The sequence below is a fragment of the Sander lucioperca genome, chromosome 1 (genome assembly GCF_008315115.2).
Source record: "Sander lucioperca isolate FBNREF2018 chromosome 1, SLUC_FBN_1.2, whole genome shotgun sequence".
NCBI lineage: Eukaryota > Metazoa > Chordata > Actinopteri > Perciformes > Percidae > Sander > Sander lucioperca.
Window position 1 is genome coordinate 1,070,216 of NC_050173.1, and position 27,157 is coordinate 1,097,372.

General features: G+C 42.2%; 1 protein-coding gene and 1 long non-coding RNA gene across 3 annotated transcripts; one reads left to right on the plus strand and one right to left on the minus strand.

Moving 5' to 3' along the window:
- Nucleotides 1-11,066: 11,066 nt before the first annotated feature.
- Nucleotides 11,067-11,448, minus strand: LOC116042216. The gene is made up of 2 exons (XR_004103157.1): nucleotides 11,266-11,448; nucleotides 11,067-11,132 (listed from the first exon to the last, which is right to left on the minus strand). It is a non-coding gene; the product is annotated as an uncharacterized LOC116042216 (long non-coding RNA).
- A 587-nt stretch (nucleotides 11,449-12,035) lies between these two features.
- nocta (nocturnin a) lies at nucleotides 12,036-25,308 on the plus strand. Of its 2 annotated transcripts, none has more exons than XM_031288318.2 (3): nucleotides 12,036-12,669; nucleotides 23,443-23,724; nucleotides 23,976-25,307. In XM_031288318.2, exons 1-3 carry the CDS (start codon nucleotides 12,453-12,455, stop codon nucleotides 24,839-24,841), a joined length of 1,365 nt encoding a protein of 454 aa, XP_031144178.2. In that variant the 5' UTR covers nucleotides 12,036-12,452; the 3' UTR covers nucleotides 24,842-25,307. The 2 variants fall into 2 exon arrangements, with proteins under 2 accessions (XP_031144178.2, XP_035855878.1); XM_035999985.1 differs by lacking the exon at nucleotides 12,036-12,669 and adding an exon at nucleotides 20,476-21,013 and having other exon boundaries at nucleotides 23,976-25,308.
- Nucleotides 25,309-27,157: the final 1,849 nt, after the last annotated feature.

Consider the following 27,157-nt stretch of genomic DNA (forward strand, 5'->3'; position numbering starts at 1 on the left):
TTTTAATTTTTCGCGCGGTTGAAGATGCATCTTGGTTGCTTAGTAACTACCATAGTCTCTGTCAGAGCAACGTAACTAGCGGTCTCGAGTAACAAGTGTGGGCATCACCGATGGGCCGAAGGCAAAGCCAGAGTCGGTAACGTAGGCTACTACGGCGTGGAGGCACTCTGTTCTGAATCAGAAGGCAAACACCGGGCGCTCGCTCTGTGAAAGGCGCAGAACACGTAGATGGCCGGTGGCTGTTTACATGTTCATATAACTTTATACATCCTCGAACTGGCTGGAATCATTGCACACATCCTCTCCAAGGAGTGCACCAGCAGTAAAATTGCCCGGAGGAAGTTTATGCAGCAACTGGCAGAGGAGCTGAGAGCGGAGTTTATGGAGTAAAAAAGGGCAGCGGCGCACGGTCCGAACAGCGCTGCGCACCGCAGCAGACGCCAAAACAGAGGCAGTGCCAGGTTAGGTTATAGCTAAATGTTCAAATAAGATACTTATAATTGTTATTTGGCTGTTATGAGTTAAGTTGAATGAATTTCCACACCGTATTTTTCGGGATATGAATGTATGAAATAATTACGGTTTACTATGATATGAATAATTGAAACACGTATTACTACTCAAATGTATAATTAAACTCGTAAAAATGTACATTTCAGTGTTATTACGTTTTTCTAAAGATATCCTAACAATATGCAATTAGGTATTTATCATGAGAGATTATAGAGTTTGGAATCTGGCGGTCAAAATGACCGCTCATGGCAGTTCTAGTAGTTATGGAATTCCGGCACTTCTAGTGTTAAAGAGCCCCTATTATGCTTTTGGGGATTTCCCCTCTCTTAGTGTGTTATATAGTTTTGTATGTATGTAATAAAGTACAAACAAAACACATTTCACTCCAAATGGAGCTTTTTTCTCCCACAGACTGCACTTTTTCTCAAACGGCTCGCCCCACATTCCTGTATGAAATTCCTCTATTAGTGATGTCACTGATTGAGAAAGCCAGCCCAATTTTCCATATGTGCCGCCCATAGGTGCTGCCTTAACAAGCACAGCCCGCCCAGTGGCTTATTTGAATTTGGTTGACCAATCACAACAGAGTGGGCCAGCTGACCAATCAGAGCAGACTTGGCTTTTTAGGAAGGCGGGCCAAGAGCTCTGACAGGCGAATGCACTGCAGCAATGGGCAGTATGAGAAACATAATATGTTTTTTTGAACATCAAAGCATGTAAACCTATTCTAGTAGACCTCACAAGTACAAATATGATGCTGAAAATGAGCATCATAGGGCCTCTTTAAGTAAAAACAGGTTACACATCACTGGTCTTACCTCGTTCTAGAGAAGAGAGGGCTCTATTAATCACTACCACCCATCTCTGAAGCTTTTTCAGTTCAACTCCATTTCCATCTGAGCAGTAGAAGGTTAGGAACAGACCCCAGACACCGGAACAGATGGGTAGAGAATCTGTTTGAATCCTTCTGCACGTTAGGGTCACTTTGTAATTCCAGGCAGATCCGGGAGAGCAGGCAGGCGGTCACCTCCACTGCTACTTTCTGCTTTCCTCTACCTCTTTCACCCTCCTTTTGACCTCTCCTTTTACCCTTTTTTATCTTTCTTTTCACTTTTCTTCCACTCCCTTAGGCAGCACCTTCAGTCCATCAACACCTTCTCTTCACCGAGAGAGGGAATCGATAGCACTCAGGTCTGGGCGGTGGAGGAGGCATCGATTGCTCGGCCTCGCAGACTGCCCTTTCTCGGTCTGTTCAGTAAGCTGAATGGAAGTTTCGGAGCTATTTTCATGTTCAGGTGGACATTTATAAAATTTTGGACCTCCAGAGATGCAGCGAGGAAACGTTACACACACTTTTTTCAATATTGAGTTTATCCGCAGGACCACCAGAGGCCACACTGGCCTCACAGAAGCAGCAGTAATTCACACTGATAGAACTTATTTAAATAAATAAAACACTGGAAATGACAATTCCCCATGTCATGCTGCCAGTAATCACCGGATTGTTGTTGTAATTACTGAGATGTAACTTAAGAATGAGAAGGCAAATAATCACCAGGGTTCATGAAAATCTGCAGAGCAGCCAGTTAATTTGGCTGTAATTTAAATGACCTGGGCAAATGACTACTGCCTTAAATGGAGTCTGGTGGCTTGGGTGATGGCGATTTCGGGGCTGTTTCATTTTAAACAAAAATGATCTTACTCTTTAACAAAAAGGTCTATCTCTGCAGGGATCCTTTCCATAAGGTTGCCAGACACTTAGAATAATAATCTGAGTCTGAACATTTGTCTTGTATGTTACATTGCAGCCCGGGTACAGCGTTCTCGCTCAATACTGGACCAAAGATTTCAAAAGATTTCAAGATTTCAAAGATTTTGGTTCACATTAGTCACTTAGACATCAATGCATGGGAAAATAGGGTACAAGTTGAAAGATACGATCTTTATTTATGTAAATGAGCACATTTAATAAGATCATGCTTAATTTCCATAATTAAACATAAAAGTTCAGAAAATTTGTAATACAACAAATTATTGCCTTAGTGTAAAGAATCAACTGGAGAAATTTAATGGAGATATCTGTTAGTTCAAATATTTTCCCTATTCACCTGTAGTGTCTCCCCTTAACATGGGCTGCAATGGGAAATTGGCATCACCAATTTCTAATTTTCCAATACTTTCCACCACTTGGATCTCTCTGAGTCTTAAACATAGGTCAGATTTTCTGTTGCAATTTGTGGGAGATTCACCCTTTGTTTCTCACAAAATGCTTGTACTATAACGGGCCGTTGGACAAATGGGCTTTCAGTCCAATGGGACATTTTTCGGACTATTGGAGTTTCGGAGTAATGGGCCATCAGACCAATGGACAGTCTGCCTTTGCCAGACCTTCCTCCAACGCAGAGCTGCGGAGGAGGGTCTGGCTACTCCACACAGCATTCCGGGATGGGAGAAAAACATGCTCTGGTTTATTGGCATTTCTTTAAATCAATCACAATCGTCTTGGGCGGCGCTAAGCACCGGGAAAAGCCGCGGTGCCGCTGCAAAATATCCTCGGGAAGGAACTTGTTTTGGTGGAACATGTGCACGTTCAAAAGTTGTTTTAGTCGTGCAACAGAAAACTCAGATTGGACAGATAGTCTAGCTAGCTGTCTGGATTTACCCTGCAGAGATCTGAGGAGCAGTTAACCATAGTCCTCATAAATCCACCATAAAATGCCAACACAGAGGCAACCGATATCCAGCCTAAGTGGAATTTCTGTCGGCAACAGAGCAATCGCGGAAGTGGAACATCAAGGATATAGACTAGCGTGTCGGTGACGTAAGTACCTGTACTGTGTTGTACATGTTTGTTTGTAGGTTTTTCTGTGCTCACAAAGTCACCGTTGTTTAATTAAGTTACGTGCTGTAGGGGATGCCAATATGGATGGCAGACCCTCAGAACACACTGCATTTCTTTTTGGATTGATGAAAGAAATGCTGAATGAGAGAATTCCTTGATTTACAGAAGCTAGTGGAACAGAGGCTAGCATGGACGTGATGTCATGACTTTTTTCCTCTGTGGAGAAAGGCATAACATAACCCCAGTCTTGTATAAAGTACTTGACAGCAATACTTGAGTAAAAGTACAAGTATCTTACTAGAAAATGACTTTGGTAGAAGTTAAAGTCACCTTTTAGAATATTACTTGAGTAAAAGTCTGCACGTAAAAGTAAAAGTATCTGATATTTACTGTACGTAAGTATCAAAAGTGATTTTCTGATATTAAATGTACTTAAGTATTAGAAGTAAAAGTTAAGTTGCTCTTGGGGGAATTATTGGAATTGTTGGGGCTTTGTAAACTATAGAGTGTGGTCTAGACCTACTCTATCTGTAAAGTGTCTTGAGATAACTCTTGTTATGATTTGATACTATAAATAAAATTTAATTGAATTGAATTAAAAAAAACTTTGATTATGAACTTTATGGCCAAAGGTGTGTAGCGTTATTTTCATCACCACCCCATTCACCACTGTTGTCGTATGGTCATCATCTGTTACCATGGCTGCAGAGCTTGCACCAGGTGCTTCCATGACACTATCAGTTATTATGCTTCCTCCTCTTCTTTAGTTTTGGCCTATGTTTTTTTTTTCTTTTTCCCGCTTGGCAACAAACCGGCATCACGTCACCAACTGGAATGGAGCGTGCATTAACTTGCAATCTAGGAACAATGATTGGCCAAACCTGCTTTTTTTCCAGTGTAACAAATTTCTTCTGATTTTATTTTGTAATAACAAGTAACTAAGATGCTTAGGGGAAATTTGGAGTAAAAGTATAAATTTTATTTAGGAAATGTAGTGGAGTAAAAGTAAAGGTTTCTTGAAATATAAATAACGAAGTAAAGTACAGATATTTGAAAATTCTACTTAAGTACAGTAACAAAGTATTTGTACTTTGTTACATTACAACACTTCATAACTCTGATTTGACGATTACTGCCTACCTAGGTACTGCGCATGTGCAACTCCCAACAAAGACAGGAACAGAAGTGTGGTGCCTCACTCGGTAGCTAAAATAAACAATAAAAACAAAAGTATGGTGTTTTTTGAAAATTAAACCATGTAAACCTATTGTGATATAACCTCTAAATACAATTATGACCACTTTAAATTAACATTTCTGATACATCCACAAAGACAAGAACAAATTCTTGCCATCAACATTTATTTGCAATGACTGCAAAAAATTAATCACTGTTCCGTAACTAAAGTATAATCTAAATAAGGTTTCCACCGCTGAACACTCACTATCACTTTCACCCTGTGTGTCTGTATGTAAGGAAGCAGTATCTTCTGTTACTAACACAATTGCAATTTTTTTCATATTACAATTATAATACGAAGCCATGCTTCTAAATAAGGTTGGGCAGAAATCTGATGACTGACCTGCTGCATGTACACACAGATTTACAATAAGCCGTTTATAACAGTGCATGTAAATGCGTTCTTCGATTACCTACCTAACACGAATTACACATTTTGGGGAGACTTTTTTAGGTTTTCCTTCAAATAAAGTTTAAAACTTGCCTGAACATCTGACTGTTTGTATTTGTTAGCCTGTCGTGCATCGTCGTGTTCCCAGCTTACTTTTGTGAGTATAATGTAATTATAATTGTTGAAATAAAAAGAAGAAATGGTTTGATGACCAAAACCACAAAAAGTAAGCTCAAAGAAAACAAAACCTGCATTATCCTAAAGTGATACTCCACCCATAGTCTTTGTAGTATCAAACACTCTCCCCCTGCAGACTTAAAAGACTGTTAAAAGTTGGTTCATTTATCCTTCACAGAGAACAGCTGTTCTCTTGGATTCCACAACATCCATGGAAATTTCTCAAACCTCCTGTAGAATCATCCACTCATCTGCTGTTGATGCAGTGCTGTTCCACTCAAACAATTTTTGCCAAAATAAGACTAAACCAATGCTTCTGCTTGTAGCTCACACTATGTGTCTGTATGAGCTGTTGGTCACCCTGTATCCCATCAACATCTGGTATTTCACACACTTAGAGCACTCAGCATCTACCAGAGCTACATAACCACGGGTGGCTAAAGAAGGCTCTCTCCTATAGTGTTGCATTTCCATCCTTCCTCCACAGCGCTGCAGAGGAGGGTCTGGCTAGTCCACACAGCATTCCTGGATAGGAGAAAAATGTGCTATTGTTTATTGGCATTTCTTTAAACCAATCACAATTGTCTTGGGCGGTGCTAATGCAATTACTGTGTCCCTGCAAAATAGCCTCAGGAAGGAACTTGTTTTGGTGGAGCATGTGTACATTCAAAAGTTGTATGAACAGAAAACTCAGAATGGACAGATAGTCTAGCTAGCTTTCTGGATTAACCTAGTCTATATCGACGACCTTCCACTTCCGGTTGCCGCCGGAAATTCCGCTGGATGTCCCTCATTTTGGCCGGATGTCCATCACCATCGCTTTCTTTGTGTTGGCATTCTAAACTCCAGTAGATTTATGAGGACTATGGTTAACTGCTCCTCAGATCTCTGCAGGGTAAATCCATACAGCTAGCTAGACTATCTGTCCAATCTGAGTTTTCTGTTGCACGACTTAAACAACCTTTGAACGTACACATGTTCCACCAAAACAAGTTCCTTCCCGAGGCTATTTTGCAGAGGCACCGTCGATCCGTACGGCGCTTAGCGCCACCCAAGACGATTGTGATTGGTTTAAAGAAATGCCAATAAACCAGAGCACGTTTTCCTCCCATCCCGGAATACTGTGTGGACTAGCCAGACCTTCCTCTGCAGCGCTGTGGAGGAACTGCAGCGCTGTGGAGGAAGGTCTGACAAAGCAAGACTAGGATTTACCCTGCAGAGATCTGAGGTGCAGTTAACCATAGTCCTCATAAATCCACCGGAGTTTAGAACGCCAACACAAAGAAAGAGGAAGGTAACGGACAAAATTTGGGACATCAATTTGGGACAGCATTCCCGGAAATAAATTGGCTTCGATATAGACTAGCTCTCTCCTAACAGAGATATGAAGTCTCTTGAAGTTCTGCTTCTTGTGCTGTTATTTGCGTAATTCTTGGTGCATGGCATGACCCTGGATTACCACAGTCCCCAGGAGAATATTAAACCGTCTGGATGGCCAGATATCTGAAATTACTGATTTGCATAGGCAAATGAAATTACTATTCAATATTAATATCATCTGGAGTATTGGATTTGTTTCCCCTCCTGGTTCATATTAACATGGGATATTCATTTGCTCCTCAAACTCCTCCAACCTCTTGCAGCTTTAAACCTGAAGCTCAGCATTCATGTTGTGTCAAATGTCATGAGTGTATGATTCATGAAATAAAGGGAAGAATGTTAGGATATGATGGAGAAAAGATCACATTTATAAAGAATTAAAAAAACATATTAAAGATATACCGATGTAAATGTGGTGATAGTCCGTATCCCTAGACTTTGGTTGTTGGAATACAGCTCAGTATAGGTTTGTTTGAACACAAACCACGGGTCCAGCATGGAGCTTTGGTGACACCTAGTGTCCAGACAGGCGTAGGACACCTTATACCCACACTAACCTAAATACCCAAGGCCAGAATATGGTCCCATCATCTTTAATCCTTACATAATAATCAGCACTGTGGAACATCATTAATTCATCAAAGTGATTTTCATTGCAATTGCCTTTCAAAATAAAATTGAGTTTTCATTATATTTGGGATTTTGTTTTGTTCTTATTCAAATGAGGTGCTATATGATCCCGTCTAATCCGTTTTTTGCTAATACTAGCACACAAGTCCAAGCTCTAAAGGTGTATGCATGAAGAGACACAGCTTAGATTCCTACTTAAACTGCATTTAGGAGGATAAAAAGCCCTGCTCTGGGTAATAACCCAGAAATATTACTGAGACTGGATAAATTAGACAGCCTCTCACTAAAAACACACACACACACACACACCTACATACATACAGAGGCACACACATGCACAAACATTGAACACACTTGCTTCTGCTTTCTCAGCAGGACTTTGTCAAATGAGGTACAAAACTGCTGAGGAAATGGTGTGCTGTGTTTCAGGTCTTATCATGGCTCATACATTATATGTCGATGGAAGTCATAACCTTTCCTTCTCACAGCTCCATAAAGTGTAATATCAGCACTGAGCAGCAACTTCTATTTCTGTTCTGAATCACTGAGGCCCTTTGGTGCAGCTCTCTTTAAAACCTCTGCATTTACACTTTATTGACTGACTGTGAATATTAATTTCACACCCCTTTGAATGCTACTCTCCTTCCTCTTCTCAGCGGACGACTCTGAGTTTATTCTGGAGACGGGAGTTTCTCAGTTACTGAAGAACCTTGTGTTATTCTCAATACACAACTTGAACTATGAGACTTGACAATGGGGAATCACATAGGCCCCACAATAAGATATTATCACGATACTTATGTCACGATACGATGTTATCGCGACACAAACATAACATATTGCGATATCCTGTGATATATTGCAGTTTATTACCTTTTTTCGAACTTCAAATGATGTCCCCAAAGGAAAACTTTGTCATCATCTGTTTTATCTGAAGGGATATATTTTGTTCATGTCACTTCAATGAGTCCATCTAGTGGACTGAAAAAGCAATAGATTATATTAATCTACCAAAAAGTTAGATTCTCAAGTGCAATTTATATAATAAAAGATCAATACTTGACATCCGTGTATCCGTGTACAGTATTGCCACAGATAATATCGCAATACAATGCTGTATCGATCCCCACCTACTGGACAAGAGTATAAACTAAATAACAAAAACAAATGCACACAAAAGACTGACAATTACGAAAGTTAGCTATTTTTTTCAATATTATATTTAAAGAACACAAGTAAATCAACTGTATGTACACACAAAACCTGTCCATATACCAGAGGAGCATATGTACACAAAAAAAAAATATATATATATATAAATAATAATAGAAAACGTCATACAAATTCATCGGTACATGAGAAATTAAAAGTCTTAGGCTATGTTCACACATGGCATATAAACTGCCAGCGTCTGTTTTACATAATAATCCTGTGGAGTAAACCGTGTTTTCAAAAAAGTCCTGAGCGCTTTTTTAAACGCCACCGCCAACTTTTTTTCTGCAGCTCGGAGCGTCTTTTTGAAGTGGAAAAAAGTTCAACTTTTCTGAAAAAAAGGCCAGACGTCAAGCGCTTTTGTGACAGCCAAACAATGACAAGCAGAGTAGCCAGACCTGTCGTTTTCATAACAACAAGAAAAATATGGAGTCAGAGCACAGCGAGTTATATGATATGACCGGGTGCTCCCTGTACAGGGAACTCACTTTGTTTCATGTAACGTTAGCAGCACCTCTCTCTCTCTCTCTCTCTCTCTCTCTCTCTCTCTCTCTCTCTCTCTCTCTCTCTCTCTCTCTCTCTCTCTCTGTTCTTTCTCTAATCTAACTGCTCCACATAGCACTCTAGGATACTGTAGCAGTAGCTGTTGTTATAGCAACAAAAGACGCTCTCGGCTGCTTACTTTTTTTTTTTTACTACAAAAGCGCCCTTGTCAACTTGTTCTTGTACAAAAAGACGCCAAGTGTGAACATTAGGACTACAACTAATGATTAAAACTTGGACACTGGACAATAGCCACATGTCTGAACTAGAGCTAGTGGCCTGGGGGTTGACTCGTCTGTTCTACTTATTGCTGTCTCCTTTACTACTGTGCAAGTAGAGTGCCCTATTTTGTTTTGCTAATAATATCACATTTCTCTTTACTATAAGGACCAGTCATGTTTGTTTATGTGTTGTTTGTACATTTGTCTTTAAAAAAAAAATGTAATAAACAGGATTAAAAAACTCTTGTTGCATTAGATGACCACTAGATGGTAGTACAAAGCAACGGTAAGAAAATCTGAATCAGAAATCAGAAAAGGTTTTATTGCCACAATAAGTACACTAACGTGGAATTTGCCGTGGTGAAAGGTGCAAACATAAACAAACAAACAAACATATTAAACGTTAATATAAAATAAACAATAAAAACAGAAAAAACAAATATACATACAAAGTAACTGTTGCATAAGAAAAAAGGCTGAATGGGTTGAGTGCAAAATTGCAAAGAATAAAAAGTACATGCAATGGGCAGGATGAAGGTTAGTGCAGGTAAGTGCAAGTGTAAGAGTCAGTGTCAGTGGGGGTCCAGGGCCTTGTTGGTGAGGCTTACTGCTGAGGGGAAGAAACCGTTTTTATGGCGTGAGGTTTTGGTTCTGATGGACCGCAGCCTCCTGCCAGAGGGGAGGGGTTCAAACAGTTTGTGTCCGGGGTGTGAGAGGCATTGGCTACAATCTTCCCTGCCAGCCTCAGCGTCCTGGAGGCGTACAGGTCCCGGAGAGATGGCAGATTGCGGCCAATCACCTTCTCAGTAGAGTGACGCGCTGCAGTCTGCTCTTGTCCTTAGCAGTGGCAGCAGCGTACCAGATGGTGATGGAGCAGCTGAGGATGGACTCGATGATGGCTGCGTAGAAGTGCACCATCATAGTCTTTGACAGGTTGAACTTCTTCAGCTGCAGCAGAAAGGACATCCTCTGTTGTTGGGCTGATGTTCATCTCCCACACATGATGGAGCCCAGGAAGCAGAAGGACTCCACTATGTTGACCATGGAGTGGTCCCCATGGTGCCCCTCCAATGCATTGGGCTAGAGTGCTGTGAGTCTGACAGATTTGATTTCCATTGGATTAGAGTCTGTCACTCTGATGCCTGTTCTGCCGATCACTGTCTTTGGTAAACGGATAAAGTGCTCATATTATTCTTGTCTGTCATGATAATAATATACTAAAATCAAATTTTAGAAATAGAATAAAATGTAAATGTATTACTGTTCTTTTAACAGCGTTATAATTGGTTGCTTTTATTCTGAATGACAGGTGTATTTTAAAAGCCTTAACCTGCATGTGGACATGTTGTTAGTCTGTTGGCTTGGTTGAGCAAATTGCTTGCACAGATATTGATACCATTTTTTTTTTCTAACAAATAACCAAATGGTAATATATCTTTTTTAGGTTTAGCATCTTCAGCCTGCTGCTAGAGGTTTGCTAATATGAGCTGAAAAATAGACCGATTAAATTATTTAAATTGACCCAAAAAAGTGTGAATCTGATAAAAGAACAGGAAACTGTCGAAACGCTGTGTTGTGTTAAATAAAAAGGAAAGGAACACACAAATAAAAACAAATAGAGATACATAGCTCTAAAGTTGTATTTTGCTGCCATATGGAGCTTCTGTCTTTAATTTGTGTTTGCTGTTTTCACTGCTTGTCTTTTTTTCCTTTGCTTCTGTTTTTTCAGCATTATGACGTACATTATGTACAGCTTACATGTACTTTGAAAACTGGAACAACTTATGCAACTTTGAAAGCGAGTTGATCGAGTTGATGAATAATTTACAGAGAAACAGTCACTACCGACCCTTCACCTGGTTATCTAATGGCATTATCACATTAGTTTGGCCTCAACTAACTCCAGATCAGATTTTAAAAAAGAACACTAAGAGTGGGTGACACATTCATAGAAAAGACCATTTACATGAAGCAGTGTTTTAGGCTCGATGGTGTTTTTTTGCCCCCAACTGCTCGTTCAGCCAGCACTGCCTGGAAGGCACTAGGATTAGGCACTGGTTATGGTTAGGGTTAGGGCCTTCCAGGCACCGTTGGGGGCAAAAAAAACACAGATAAACGTGTTTATCCTGACTTGACCTGGTTTTAACATCTGTCCTGAGTGATCGGATCACAAGTGGTGTGTGTGTGTGTGTGTGTGTGTGTGTGTGTGTGTGTGTGTGTGTGTGTGGTTTTTTTTTACCTGTCTGTAGAATGTGTCTCCAAATATGAGCTAATGCACGTTGTGACCACTTTCTTGCAACTAAACAGTACTTCTCAAACTCATATCATTTGAAATTCGCTGCTCTTACTGACTTAAGTTTTTGGTTAAAACAGAAAAGAAAAGTTAAGCACATATATATTTGTATATATTATATTTGTATTATTGTGATACATTGTCATTTGTATTTGTTTTATCATATATATATATATGATATCAGTAAACTCAAGGCCTCAGTGGCAATCACTTTAGTCTTAAATACACAGCTGTCACCTATCAAAAAAACAAATAAAACCTTTGTACCTTTGCTCTCATCAACTCAGCTTTTCTTTAGGTTGACAGGCTGGCAGTGTTGGCTGATCTAGGCCAGGCTGTTCTTATTTATTTACAGGACAGGACTAGTTTCCAAGGGAAGGTGATATAACTTGAGAAGAACACTGCATAGAAAGCAAAGTAGGAGCAGGTGTGGAGGGGCTTGTTGTTGACGTCAGAACCGTCATTGTATGTCCATGCGTCATTCCAGTCTAACAAGCGCACTGGACGCTGATTGGCGTGTTTATGGAAAGTCACGCCCTCTTCTCGCAGGTTCCCGCCTCTTTGGTGCACATGTAAGTGCGGCTTGAGCCACTGGTGACTTGAGGGGGATTACTATGTGTAGCCCTTTTTAAATGTGTACTTAAATCCGTTTGCGAAGAAAAATAAAACAGTCAGGTACATTTCCAAGTCAATGTATTCACTTTTTATAGTCTATAGTCAGCTCTAACGTATGTTGGTGCCCTCGATAAAGCATTATGGACTAGCCCATCATTGGTAAACCCCTCAATAGCCGGTGTTCCGTGACTCGCACATGACGTTACGTTTGCCGGCTTCTGTTACCTTAAGGCACAAAGACAAAAGGAAGTTGATCTGTCATACCGCGAGTAGGGGGAACATTCTCACGCTTTTTGTTGGACAAATGGCTCGGTTTCTTTAGGGGACAAGACAGCGACACACTCCCGGTAACGTGTAGTTCTTTCTCCGTTAGACTCAGTAACGTTACAGTAAAAAATGAATCCGGCTCGTCGCTGTTCGGCTTTATTGAGCCAGCTGTGTGTAACCTCGCGGGGTGGGTCGACAGCCAGGAGACCGTTATCCCCGGGACCAGTCTCATCCCCGGGGGGAACACGGTGCTGTCGCTCCGGTGTCGGAGGAGGAGGAGCGGGAGTCATAGAGACCTGTCCCCAGCCGAGGCCGAGTGGAGCATTCACAACTGGGACAGCACCAGGTAGTGTACACCTCAGCATTTCCATCCAGTATTCTCCATAACGCGTATTATAACTCGAGTTAGCCTTTTTACCCCAAAAAACTTAGCTAAACGTTAAAAGCTCGCTTAAGGTATCTGTATCTGTCAGACTGTCATCCACTTTTAGACTCTATTAAATATAGACGTAGTCTCCGTGACGTCACCCATAGGTTTATGAAGAGTCATCCTCCATCACTCGAAATGTGGTTGTTGAAACTATCGACAATATTTTACAGACCTACACCTTCGTTTCATCGTACCTTGTGGTAAATCTATTGTCAAATATTGAAACAAGTGGATATTTTATCAACATAAATAACGTTACTTTTTCCATATTAAGACACTGTAGTGATGATTCTAAATATTTTAAGTTGTTTGTTTATTGGGTACACCTTTTTATGAGTGTAACTTTTCACGTCAAACTGTCTCCAAACAAGTAAATGTTTATGGTCGTTCGCTGCTGATGTAACAAGAGGCCCCACTGACCTCTGCCCCATATGTATGTAATGGACCTGTCTCATACAACTACCTGTGCAAACAAATCAGCTCAAATTCCATTACATTACATTACAACAAAATACCTCTGAAGCATCCAGGAAATGTTGCCAAATGATTTAGACCGGACACATGGTTACGGTTTAGTTGTATTATGTTTCTGCACTGGGCACAATGTTCCTTAAAATTGTCATTTCTTGGTGTATTAGTCATTCGCTCTCCTGAACAATATTATAAACTGAAAGCTAAATTTAGTTTTTCTAAACCCCAAGCTTCCAGCCAAATGTTTTTGGATATCTAAATCATGATATAGAAGTATTTTTGTGGAGTGATGCTTCCTTTTGAAGAACCTGTAATTTGGCATATTCGGGGCGAAATACATGTGGCACAATGGGGCCGCAACTAGTCTCGCATTGCCAGACAAGCTTCCACAAGGCTGACTCCTTAGCAGCGGCCCAGGTTCAAGCCTGAACCATGGCCCTTTGTTGCATGTCACCTGGGAGCCAGACGAATCTAAAAGGTCATGTTTAATTTTCTCTGGCGGATACGTCTGGCCCCCCCTCTCATTCAGATAGATTTCCAGCCGATTTTTTTTATTTATTTTTTTCAGGCGATCCAGAATGGATAGCAAGACTGTTTTTCTGCTTGGGGTGGAGATGTGTTAACATTCTGAGTTTTTTTTTTTTTTTTTTCAAATTTATTTCAAAAATTAAAAACATTCTGCAGAATTACGCGTTTGCAAATTCCTTGTGGCCCTGAAAATATGGGGTGGTTTTTAAAGGTCCCATGGCATGAAAATTTCACTTTGAGTTTTTTTAACATGAGTTCCCCCAGCCTGCCTATGGTCCCCCAGTGGCTAAAAATGGTGATAGGTGTAAACCGAGCCCTGGGTATCCTGCTCTGCCTTTGAGAAAATGAAAGCTCAGATGGGCGATTTGGAATCTTGCTCATTATGAGGTCATAAGGAGCAAGGTTACCTTCCCTTTCTCTGCTTTGCCCACCCAGAGAATTTGGCCCGCCCATGAGAAAGAGGGAGACATCATGGCTTGAAAGCAAGCGAAGCATGGCAGTTGGTCAAGGCCCTACCCCACCCTCCACCTTGCCCCCCCCCCCCTCTCCTCCTCAATAGCATTTAAAGCTACAGACACAGAAATGGCACATACTAAGGAAAGCTCATTGTGGAACTGGCTCTAGTGGCTGTAATTCTGCACCAAGGCTGAATTTCAGGAAAGAGACTTCAGATACAGTATTAGGGGACCACTAAGGTCTATATAAAAGCATCCAAAAACAGCATGTCATAGGACCTTTTTAAAGGTCCAATATGTAATATATTTACTGTAATAAATCCAAAAATGACCCCAATGCGTCATCAGATATTAAGGAAACATGCTAAGTTGAAATACTATCTTTTCTGACAACAATGCTAATGCCAGTATTTTCTCCTTTTGTAATTTCTGTTCCGTGACGGAATTTCTGTTTGTGTTTTGGCCTGTGTGTTGTTATCAACTGCCCAGTTTGACAGACAGGCCAGGTTGCCAGATATAACTGGAAAAACGTAAACCCAGCACGCTACAGCTGTAACGCTAGTACAGCTATGAAAGCAGCAAACAAACGAAAAGGATCAACGGAGATAGATACTACCCGACTTAAAAAAAACGGCGAGTTTCTAAGAGTTGCTTGACCAGAGACGCAACAAACCCCGGGTAAATATTAGAGATGTATTTGAAAGATGGAGACAGCTTAGAGCCCAAAAGGACGCCGAGTTGGCTAATTTCCTCCTGAACAGGTAAGCATTAGCTTCAGGCTAATTTATCACAGCTACTAGGGACGGGAATCTTATGTCATTTCAACATTTGTTTAGCTACTCACATTGAATTATATAGCTAGAGTACCTGAGTTGGTTACTCGCAAAAACAATTGAGACACAGCCAGTGAAGTGATCCCGACTGGTCCTGGCTAACACCGCCATGCTAACCCTGCTAATGGCTAACGTTACCGGAGGACCAGGCAAGCAACCACGGCTGTTTACAACGTGTAGCCTGTTCAGTGGCCGTAGCCGACAACGGTGAGTCATTTGAAGCCAAGAGAGGGGGGCTGTAAATCAGGAAGAGAGGACCTTGAGTTTGTAGTGTGTTTAGCGATTGTTGCCGTAATTCTAAGCCAATAAAGTGTGTTCAGTCGGGTGGAAAAGGACGGCAAGGTAGTGGTATTTTTAGCGGTTCCTATCGTAATTCTAAGCCGAGGAAGTGTGTCTGTCTGGCGTGTGGAGAGGACGGCGAGGTTGTGGGATTTCTAGCAGTTCCTACGGTAATTCTAAGCCGAAAAAGTGTGTCTGTCAGTTGGGTACAGAGCTCCGCGTGAGCACGGGCTTTTATGACAATGTCATAAACATGTCAATATAGCCAGCATCTAACGTTAGCTACTCCGCTGTGCTGTGGACTAATGTCTGGCTATGTGAGACAAGACTAACAACATTGTTGGATGCTCCGGTCTCAGCCTGGCAACCAACGTGAACTTCGAGTCTGGGGAGACGACTCTCTCCAGTATTTTGAATTTGTACTGCAGTAACTATTTTAAACACTAGCTGTCAGTATTACATATTGGACCTTTAAGATGCAGAGTGATGGTCTGTGGAAAGAAACTCTTCTTGTGTCTGGTTGTTGCAGTGTTCTGTAGCGCCTACCGGAGAGGAGAAGTTTGAATAGGTTATGTCCGGGGTGTAGAAGGTCTCCAGTGATGTTTCCTGGGCGTTTCCGGACTTTGAACATGTATGAGTCCTGGCTGGCATCAGTGTTTTTTTTGGGGGTTTTTTCTGCAGTCCTGACTGTCTGTTGTAGTCTGTTCCTGTCCTATTTGGTGGCAGAGCCAAACCAGACTGTGATAGATGTGCAGAGAACAGACAGAATGATTGAAGTGTTATTAATTGATTTTCTGTCAAATCATTTGGATGACTAATTTAGCACAATTTTGGTATGAACAAGAAAAAGTGAACCTTCTGCCAGTATGTGACCAAAATGATCCAGTGTTTCCTCCAGTGTATTGCAAGCCTGGTGGCCAAGTTGCCCCCCACCAGGCCTAAGTCACTGGGAATTATTTTTGAATGTATTTACTAGGCTATATGTTCACGCTTGGCGTCTTTTTTTTGAAGCTGCCAGTGTCTGTTTTAGATTATAATCCTATGGACTAAAAAGTGTTTTCAAAAAAGTCCTGAGCGCTTTTTTTTAAACGCCACCGCCAACTTTTTTTCTGCAGCTCGGAGCGTCTTTTTGAAGTTGGAAAAAAGTTCAACTTTTCTGAAAAAAGGGCCAAACGTCAAGCGCTTTTTTGACAGCCAACCAATGACAAGCGGAGTAGCCAGACCGGTTGTTTCCATGACAACAAGAAAAATATGGAGTCGGAGCACAGCGAGTTATATGATATGACCAGGTGCTCCCTGTACAGGGAACTCACTTTGTTTCATGTAATGTTAGCAGCACCTCTCTCTCTCTCTCTCGCTCTCTCTCTCTGTTCTTTCTCTAATCTAACCGCTCCACATAGCGCTCTAGGATACTGTAGCAGTAGCTGTTGTTATAGTAACAAAAGACGCTCTTGGCTGCTTTTTGGAACTACAAAAGCGCCCTTGTCAGCTTGTTCTTGTACAAAAAGACGCCAAGTGTGAACATTAGGACTGCAACTAATGATTATTTTGGCAGTCGACTAATCTGTTGATTTTTTTTTTTTTTCTTTTTTTTTTTTTCGATAAGTCATATTTTCAAATAGCTTTTAGCAGTGATATAATGTGTGGCCCTATGGGATTTGGGTTTAACTTTATAAAATTCTCAATTCTGTCAGAAACTATTGGGCTCTAAATGAATGTTGCCATCAGTGTGGGAGTGGCCCTCGTCAAAAAAAGAAACTTGACACCGAGCTAAACAACTGTTCCGGGGGGAACCCTGTATTCATTATCTTGACGAAGTAATCTTTACTTACCACAAGGTGTTCCTGGGCAGGTCAAGTTTTGACCCGTTGTCACATAAGTGTAGATATTGAAACCCCTGTTCCTGTCTAGTCCGTGTCTGTCTGCCTGTCTTGGCCATGTTGGCTGTAAATCAGCTAGTGGGAGGATCACACTTTATGCGTGCTTGAATGTGGAGATTCTCGCATACTAAATAAAACCGAACATCTGGTGAAATCTGCAACATTAGCTCTCTGACTTGTCAACCCTTCAAGTCTTGTTCGTTGGGAGTTTCTATCGGTGGCGCTCTTTTCTTCAGCCGTGGTGTCTTAACACTGCTCCTGCTCAAGTAACTACTTCTATTTATTCCCTCTCTAAAACTGTGACACAGGATGTTCTTGATGTGGCTCTTAAGCAGGTACATCTGTCTGGTAATCTGTTCGAGCAGCCGCTGTTTCCTTCCGGCCACTGCAAACTCTGACACTGCACTTCTTATCTCACTTGCTGACTAATAGGCTGACAGGACAGTGTGGAGCACCAGAGACCAACCTGGTCCTGAGATGTTAATACACATGATTTGCCGGCTTGCTTAAGGTATGAGAAAAGACTGCTTCAGATCAGCGCAGCTTGATTTGTAAAGCACCGTCTTGCATTACAAAGGCATTGTTTCCCTCAAAGAAGAGAACATTTGATATAAAGCAGCAGCAGACACTTTAAAGAAATGGACAGCTGATCCTAGGTCAGACAATGGCCTGGGTTAAATTGATATAATGGTAGATTAAGTACTTTTTTAGCTGCACAAAATGTACGTTTTGTAGTAATTATGGTTAGGATTTTACAGCACTTTCAAAATAAGAGGAGAATAAGCAAGAGCATGTCGAATGCCCTAGTGGGTCCCCGATTTTAATGAAATATTGGCCTTCAAAAACTTGTGCTGGTTAAATGCGACGCGAGCCAGTCAGGGACCAGCGTTTGGGTCAAAGTCAGTAACCAGGTCGGAGGTTTATTTTAGGTGTTGTCAGGAAACGGGTCAGGTCAAGTCAAGCCCACACAAATTGACGCACATGCATACTTATGCACATTCCCACATGACCTGGGTCAGCAGCAAAACGGTGCCCTAAATTAGCCACTTTAATAGCTCCTGTGTTTCTCTGGAGGCTTCAACTCGTAATCTCACTCCTTGCAGATCTTCACTGGCCTCCATGTGTAATGGGATTGGTCAGGCCAAGTTACATAACCATCAAGACATGGTCAAGTGAGAGTGCACACTATGGTTACATCAGTCAGTCAGGACTGTTTTTATCTTCCATTCCAAAGTGAAATCTCTTGAGGTAGCTTGGCCCTGTCGACATATCGGCACTAAAACTGAGACCTAAAACTGATCTGATGACTGTGATGAAGTTAGGTCTGCTTGTAAAGCTATAAAATTACAGGATTCGTTGCATTTGCTACATGCAGATATTGCCACACGTGTTTATACAGATGTGGAGAACAACCTGTTTATCTTTTGTAAAGTGGTCACAAAGTTGCACCGACAACTCAGTGTCTGATTAATGTCACATATATGTATACAAAAGACAATAGGCCCGTTCGAGATGAGCCAGGTCTGCGCAGAATCGATCGCCGCCCAATGCCTGCCGGTTAGATTTGTGTCCGACTTGATCCCGACTTGCTCTGACGTCACGCACACGTGGGCAACGATAACCTCACAAGATCAAGCAGGTTTGAGACACAGGCAGCGCAGTTGCTTTTCACCGACTGCAAGACCCAGGGCATGCTGGGAAACGCCTGCCTCTCAGCTGATCTAACAGCTGATTGGTTCAGAATTCGACTTCAACATGATGACGTTTTTATATAAACTTTTTATTGATTTTGAATTGGAGGGATTTTAACTGCCGTTTGTCTGATTCAAAGGCTTATTCTGTTCAAACCACGTTGTGTGGCTGATAGTTACATTTAGAAGTCAGAGAGACTAAATCTGTTCAGATTACGGATCATCTACAGTCTGTTAATTAAAATCAGCAACAGATCGCATGTAGAGCATTTTGAGAGCTACTCTGTCATAATTAAAACAACTGGAGACTGTGTAGCAGCTGATTATATGGGTCTGATAACATTTTTCTTAAATTGGAATCAGACCTAACAGGATGTGAGTGTTTATGTGACACCCTGTTCAGCCTGAAGGCTGCTGGGAACAGCTGTAAACTGTCCGACTTGACAGCGGAGTTTTGTCACCGCCCCCTGGCTGCGCTCATCCACTCTACAGGCGAGGTGCAGTTCATCTCGAATGAGCCTAATGCTTCTCCCCCTGTACCACTTATTCTAATGCCACTCTGGTGATTCGGTTAATTGGCGTGTGTTTGCCATTTGATACTTAGGGACTTGCTGAATGTGTTCACAGTTGGAACCTAAAAGGGGAAGTGTGAGCCAACAGGCATTTCAATCAGGAGAAACTTCATTTAAGAGTGAAAATAAGTTTAATGAACGTGGTGCATGATAGGTTGATATGTTAAGAGTCTTTGGCGATTAGACACCATCGCGATGTTAAATTATAAAGGGATATAGAGGCCGTGGATATATAGGAATATCCCCCCAATGGAGTCTAGACACTGGTGGAGGTGATGAAGGAAGAGCCTGAAGATCTGGGTGGATGTGATGTGGAGCGGGGCTTCTGATGGAGGAACCCTGGGTGCTGGGAATGATGGGAACTGGAGGAACTGGAGGTATTACTGGAGGCCTGAAATGACAACTGACAGCAGCAAAGAGTAGAACAGATTTAAAGTTATGACGCAACAACGCGATAGCTCACAGAGATTGTGGCAAAATCCGGTTGGTTTAACTGAAAGAGTGACCGCCCACGTTCAGCTGACGACAATGCAGCTGATTAGGCTGGGAGAGAGAGAGAGAGAGAGGAATGTGAAGCATCAAAGCATCTTAACGCTGAGCTTCGCTTCTCAATCTCTTTACTTCTTGTGTTCTTTTTAGCCCAAATATGCTTCAAATGCCCAGAAGTGTTTTTGCCCGTCCCGTTGTATCACACATTGGCATCAGAGCTATTATATGAGGGTGGGACTTTTTTTTCACATCATTAGTTTCAGGTCTAAGTTTCAAAAGACAGATGGTAGAAATGTAAGCAAGGTACTTGTCATTCCCAGAAAGGTGTGTGTGTGTGTGTGTGTGTGTGTGTGGGATTGAGTCAAAAGTAAATCACACAGTGAGTGGCGTGTTCATGGTAATAAAGGAACATGTCACCCAGTGCAACAGTGTGGCTCATTGATGTGTATTTAATAGTATTTTTTATTAAAACAATGGAGCTTTATGGCACAGAGGAAGAAGATATATCAGGCTGTGATACACACACACACACACACAATACTTGTTAGTAGGTTACTTGTATTGTAGGTTCTGAGGTTTCTTGTTGTTTACAGTAAGATAAATAATCTTTTAAGTGTACTGGCTGTTGGCATTTTTTGAAGCAGGGCACACTTGCCTTCTTTCCTGGTGGCGTATGACGCATGTTCAAATTAAAATGTAGAATGAACACACAACGTGAAGGTTCCCGCCAGCCAGGGACAACTCATTGTTAACTGATATTCCAGTTGAGTGTTTCCTTCCTGGATTGCTTATGCTGCACAGCTCTCATTCTGTTACTTGAGCGAGAGGGAGAGCATTCTTGAATGGGCCAGTTAATGACTGAGTCACCTCCTTGATCTGGCTGCCACTGCGGCAGTCACTGGGACTGTCTCATGAGAGTCACACTGTCCTTCCATACCCACATTACCCACTTACCCAGCAGACTGTCTGGAGGAAGAGGAGCAAGCGATGACTGAGAGGACGGCCTGGCAGGAAGAAAGGAAGAGCGTTGGGTGGATAACCAGTGGACAGACTAAAAACTATGTATGTACATGTATGTATGTCTGTATGTATGCTTACTTTATCCATCTTGTTCGATCTTGGGGGGGGGGGGCTGAGTACCCAAGGCCCTCAAGTGAGGAGGGCCCAAAAAGATGGTAGAATGAATAGTTGTGGATGCGGGGGAGGGGCCCATAGAGAATGCCTTTCTACAGGGCCCAGAATGTTGTGCTACGCCCCTGGATAGCATTTATATTGACTGATGACATTGTCATTGTAGAATTGATCAGCATCCAGACTCGTGGAAACCACATAACTGACATACATATGTATAAATGATGACATTGAAGGAGGACGTTATTAAGTAAGATGAAGTAATCCCATTGTTTGCAACAGTAGACAGTAGCCCGGCGTATAACAAAGAAACATTGCTTGTGGTTTGAATTGACTCAGAGTGGAGCTGATATGACTGTCTGGTCATTCTGAGGCCACAGTTAAGGCTGTTGTTTTGCACCGTGTTGTATCGAGAGGTTTTTAGCCAAGCTAGTGGTGTGCCTCTAGGGAGGACGGAGTCAGGCGATCAGTTGGTAGGTTGAAGGTTGACAGTTTTGGTTTTGACTGAAATATCTTAACACATTTTGAATGTCATGCCATGAGATTTTGTGCAGGCTTCCCTGATCCCATCGCTGCCTTTTTTGTTCAACCAGAAACAGCTCTGAAGTTGCTAGCGCTAAATCCACCAGACTCCATTCAAAAAAGCAATTCTTTTAGCGTGTATAGAGCCAACATATTTTCACATGTAAATCGGTAAACTATGTGTTTATTTCAACCAAAACTAGAGTTGTGATGGTTGGAAAAGTGGAAAGATGACCCAAAACGGCTTTTCATATTTTTATTTTGTTTCTGTAGACTTTGATTGAATTGTATTTTACGATGATACATTTTACGATGATACATTTTACGATGCAGTTTATATTACATGGAGTCTGGTGGGTTTAGCGAATGCGATTTCGCGGATGTTTATATGTTTGAAAAAAGGATCTTATTCTTTAACAGAAAGGTCGACCTCCTCAGAAATCTTTTCCATAATGTTGTCAGACACTTAGAATACTAATCTGAGCCTGTCAGTAGCAAAACAAGCACTTTTGTGAAGGTAAATACAAGCTGGACAATTGCCCTATTAACTTACATTGTAGCTTGTTTCACCGCTGCCAACTGCAGCGATCTCGATTAATACTGGACCAATGTCAAAGATTGTTGTTACCATTAGCCACTGAGACATAAAAACATAGAAAAATAGAGTCCAGGTTGAAAAAAACAGTAGTTACCCTTTAAGCACATGAAATAGTGCACACTGACCCAAAGTCAGATAGGTGAATTAACCAGGTTAAGAAATGTCTCGAACCATGTAAATGTGCCACTCACAAAGAGAACAACCCACACTCTGTCTCTTTCTCTTCCCTCGGCTCTATTCACAGTTATCCAGAGAGCACATGACTTCGTTAGACAACATGCGGTTTCTAATCAAAACCTCACCTACTTATTCAATTAGTTAGGCCAGAGGTTCTCAATTGTTTTTTCAGCCAAGGACCCCTTAAAAGATAAAACAAAATATGCATGTCATGTACAGTATGTCCCTTGGAATAATTTGACCTATTCTTTACACTTCTATAGTCTTAGTTATGTAAAAGAATAACACAAGAGACATGTATTAGAAAGATATTAGACATGGATTAAAAAGAATTGCACTCAACACAGAATACTCATTGCAAAACATTGCAATTAACATCAATATAATTAGCTGCAAGTAACACTGTACCTAAACACAATATCAAAAGCCAATCAAGAAAAAAAGGGCTATTTGAAGTGCACTTTAGAACAGATACACACACACACACACATCAAGAGAAGTGTGAAGTGTTTGACTATTAGTGCAAACATCAGCTAAATAAAATGTGAATTCTGATTCATTTACAGTAAATCGTGATAATGGAGAACCCTTATTGGTCTCTCTCTCCATGTATGAGACAGGCCTACTGCTCTCTAGAGGTCATTCTGCCACACACCGAGCGAGAGGGGGAGGGAGGCGGTAGGAACTGATGATTCAGGGAGAGGGAGACCGACGTACTGGAGGACGAGACAGATAAAGGATGAGTCACAGCGTGGTTAGAGAGGGAGGGATCCAGCTATGTAGTGGCAGAGGATAAAAGGGCAGAAGGGAATGACAGGTGGATTGTGCTGGTCCTCAGACGTAGGAAGAAGAGGGAGAGAAGCATTAGACCAGACATGGAGACCGTGGGTAAGATATTTATACTACACAAGTATACAGTGTACACGAGGCACTTTTTTGACCAACTCAGGGAGACTGATCAGTCCGACTGCCTTTTCTGCCGACGGTCGGTCGTTGGGTTGGTGTGTCAGAGCAAAAGAAACAAAGCACCTATCAATATTTCCCCTTGTTTCCTCTCCATCAGTGTGTCCAATGGGTGGCAGCAGCAGCAGCAGGTTGTTTGGTACGTTTGCCCAGTCACTGAACCGCGCCCCGTTGGCCCAACCAGCCCTGTACCCAGAGGAGAACCCAGACCAGGACCCGGCCCAGACCGACCCGGACCAGCTGCTCAGAGAGTGTGAGGAGGCCCTCCAGAGCCGTCCGGCCCGGCCACATCGCCATCTGGTCTATCCCACCGGCACGGCGTCCCGCCGCCACAAGCACAACCCAGCCATACGGATCATGCAGTGGAATATACTCGCACAAGGTAGAAATCTGGGGATAAACCATACAGTACTATTATTACAGTAGTATTATTGTGGATTTGACAAAATTTCACAAAACACTGCTTTTTAACGTGAAACTGCTTTGTTCAGTGTTTCTTACCGGTTTTAATCACCTAGTGCGCTTGTTTTGGAGGAGGAGGAGGAGGAGACCTAACGGTCTTACAGAACCGAGGATAAAAAAAATGGATGACTTTGGTTAAAAAAAACTAAATCTTTCTCTCTTTGTTTCCAGCTCTCGGTGAGGGGAAGGACGGGTTTATCCGCTGTCCAGTGGACGCTCTCAACTGGCAGGAAAGGAAGTACCTGATCATGGAGGAGATCCTCACCTACCGCCCCGACATCCTGTGCCTACAGGAAGTGGACCACTACTACGACACGTTCCAGCCCATCCTGGCCAGCCTCGGTTACCAAGGCAGCTTCCTGGCCAAGCCCTGGTCGCCCTGTCTGGATGTGGAGCAGAACAACGGCCCCGACGGCTGCGCTCTGTTTTACCGCCGCTCACGCTTCTCTCTCCAGGCCACCGCTCACCTGCGGCTGTCGGCCATGATGCTGCCCACCAACCAGGTCGCCATCGTCCAGACGCTGATCTGCCAGGTGACGGGCCAGCGGCTGTGCGTGGCCGTCACCCATCTGAAAGCTCGCAGCGGCTGGGAGAGGCTGCGGAGCGCGCAGGGCGCCGACTTGCTGCAGAGTTTGCGCAGCATAACGTCCCAGAGCAGCAGCAGCCAGACGGAGGCGGCGCCAGGCACCGTCCCTCTGGTGGTGTGCGGGGACTTCAACGCAGAGCCCTCCGAGGACGTTTACCGGCGCTTCAGCTCCTCCGCCCTCGGCCTGAACTCGGCGTACAAGCTGTTGAGCTCTGACGGACAGACGGAGCCGGCCTATACCACGTGGAAGATCCGCCCCTCTGGAGAGAGCTGCAGCACTCTGGACTACATCTGGTACACCCACGATGCTCTGAGTGTGGACTGCCTTTTGGACATTCCCACGGAGGAGCAGATCGGCCCCGACCGCCTGCCCTCCTACCACTACCCCTCTGACCATTTATCACTGCTCTGTGACATCAGCTTCAGGGAGGAGCCCCATAGGTTGATGTAGGCTGCCAATCACAGCAGCCCGGGACCAATAGGAGGACTGAGAGTGGACTGCTTGAAACTTTTAACCTCAACCTTTTACTGTAAATCGGGAGTGAGGAAAGTGAACGTGATACCATCTGCCAGATTGAGTCATGGAAGTGAAATCTGATTAAAGTGTGAATAATTTGCATTGAGACACAAACCACTTTCTGTAATGTTGCTATTATTTAAAACACAGTCATAATGGGGAACATTAGAAGATGTGAAATGAGACATTGTAACATCACTTCTGATGGAAAAACTACTTCTAGCTTTAGCAATAATTTGGGATTTGCTCCGTTGACTTGTGTAGAGGTGGGTGAGCCTGTCAGCCCCATGTTTTTTTTTTTTAGCTTTTTAAAATGCTCATATTATGCTTTTTGGCTTTTTCCCTTTCCTTTATTGTGTTATATATCTTTTTTTGTGCACGTTATAGGTTTACAAAGTGAAAAAGCCCAAAGGCACTTACCATCTCCATCAGAAAACGCTGTTCACAAACTGCTCCAAACAGCTCTGTTGTAGTAGACTCCCAACAAAGATGGAACAGAAGTGAGATGTCTCACTCTGTAGCTAAAACGGAGAGATCAACACACAGGGTGAAAAGAGGAGCTGCAGCAATGTGCAGAACAACAAAAATATGATGTTTTTTGACAAACCATGTAAACCTATTCTGATATAACCTCTAAATACAATTATGAACCTGAAAATGAGCATAATATGAGCACTTTAACTAAGCGCGTTTCTTTAACTGAACTTCAGCTGAAATGGCAGCTAAGGGGCTCATCTCCTGAAGTTTGAACACTGGAAACCAAGTGCAGTTAAAAGTATTATCACTTCATTTTATGACTTTTATTCTTTTTACTTTTTGTCAGTTGGTTATAGCATAATCAACATCTTTTCTTTTAGTGTTTTTAAATTCAGTATGTTGCATTGAGGTTTCTCAGTTTGACATGGGTAACCATGACAATGTTGTTGCTGTGACTTCACTGAACATGAGAACTTTTAATTTATAAAAATAAAGTAATTATTTTGACTCTTATTCATCTTTTTGACTCTTATTGATTTCCTGCCTGGTACAGTTTACTCATGAAGAAGTACGTTAACAAAATGGATAGAAAGCCCATTGAGCCGTTTGCCTTAGTCATTTGACTGGTACAAAAAAAATGGCAATTGTTAGTTGTCATGGTGACAACACGTCAGCGAGTCTATGTTGTGTATGTACAAATGAGGAAATGTACATACACCAAAAGATATTCTAATTTATAAAACCTTGCGTATGCCTGACAGTGCACAATATTCTTCTACAATTCCCAAATCACCTTGGAAATGTGTGCACGCGTCTCATATCCCGCCCTGTACACGCCCACATTCAACCATAAACAGTCAATGCAAAGCACCACAGGAATATTGATACATAGAAATGAGCCTGCTGATCAACAGTTCTTCCATTCATGTGGTCTAGCAGTTAGGTTATTATTAGTTACACAATACGATATTATCACGATACTTCTGTCACGATACAATATTATTGCCTCATTAGTCTCACATAGTCAGACCTTCCCCACAGCGCTGCGGAGGAGGGTCTGGCTAGTCCACACATCACTCCGGGATGGGAGAATAATGTGCTCTGGTTTATTGGCATTTCTTTAAACCAATCACAATCGTCATGGGCGGCGCTATAGTCCGGACACAGCCACGGTGCCGCTGTAAAATAGTTTTGGGAAGGAACTTGTTTTGGTGGAACACGTGTACGTTCAAAGGTTGTTTTAGTCGTGCAACAGAAAACTCAGATTGGACAGATAGTCTAGCTAGCTGTCTGGATTTACCCTGCAGAGATCTGAGGAGCAGTTAACCATAGTCCTCATAAATCAACCGGAGTTTAGAACGCCAACACAAAGAAAGAGGAAGGTGACGGACATCCGGCCGAAAAGAGGGACATCCGGCGGGACTGGAGCAATCCCGGAAGTGGAACGCCGTGGATGTAGACTATTGCAGCACAAATATAACATACTGCGATATTCTGCGATATATTGCAGTTAATTACCTTTTTTCAAACTTGAAAGTATGTCCCCAAAGGAAAAATTTGTCTGAAGGGATATATTTTGTTCATGTCACTTTAATGAGTCCATATAGTGGACTGAAAAAGCAATGGATTATATTCTTCTAGTACCAAAAAGTTAAATTCTCAAGTGCAATTTATATAATAAAAGATCGATACTTGACATCCGTGTATCAGATACAGTATTGCCACAGATAATATCGCGATACTATGCTGTATCGATTTTTTCCCCCACCCCTA

Coding starts and splice junctions, on each gene's coding strand:
- nocta (XM_031288318.2), top strand. CDS start 12,453: ATGAATCCGGCTCGTCGCTGTTCGGCTTTATTGAGCCAGCTGTGTGTA. Junction 12,670..23,442: donor CACAACTGGGACAGCACCAG/GTAGTGTACACC, acceptor CCTCTCCATCAG/TGTGTCCAATGGGTGGCAGC. Junction 23,725..23,975: donor GTGGAATATACTCGCACAAG/GTAGAAATCTGG, acceptor CTTTGTTTCCAG/CTCTCGGTGAGGGGAAGGAC.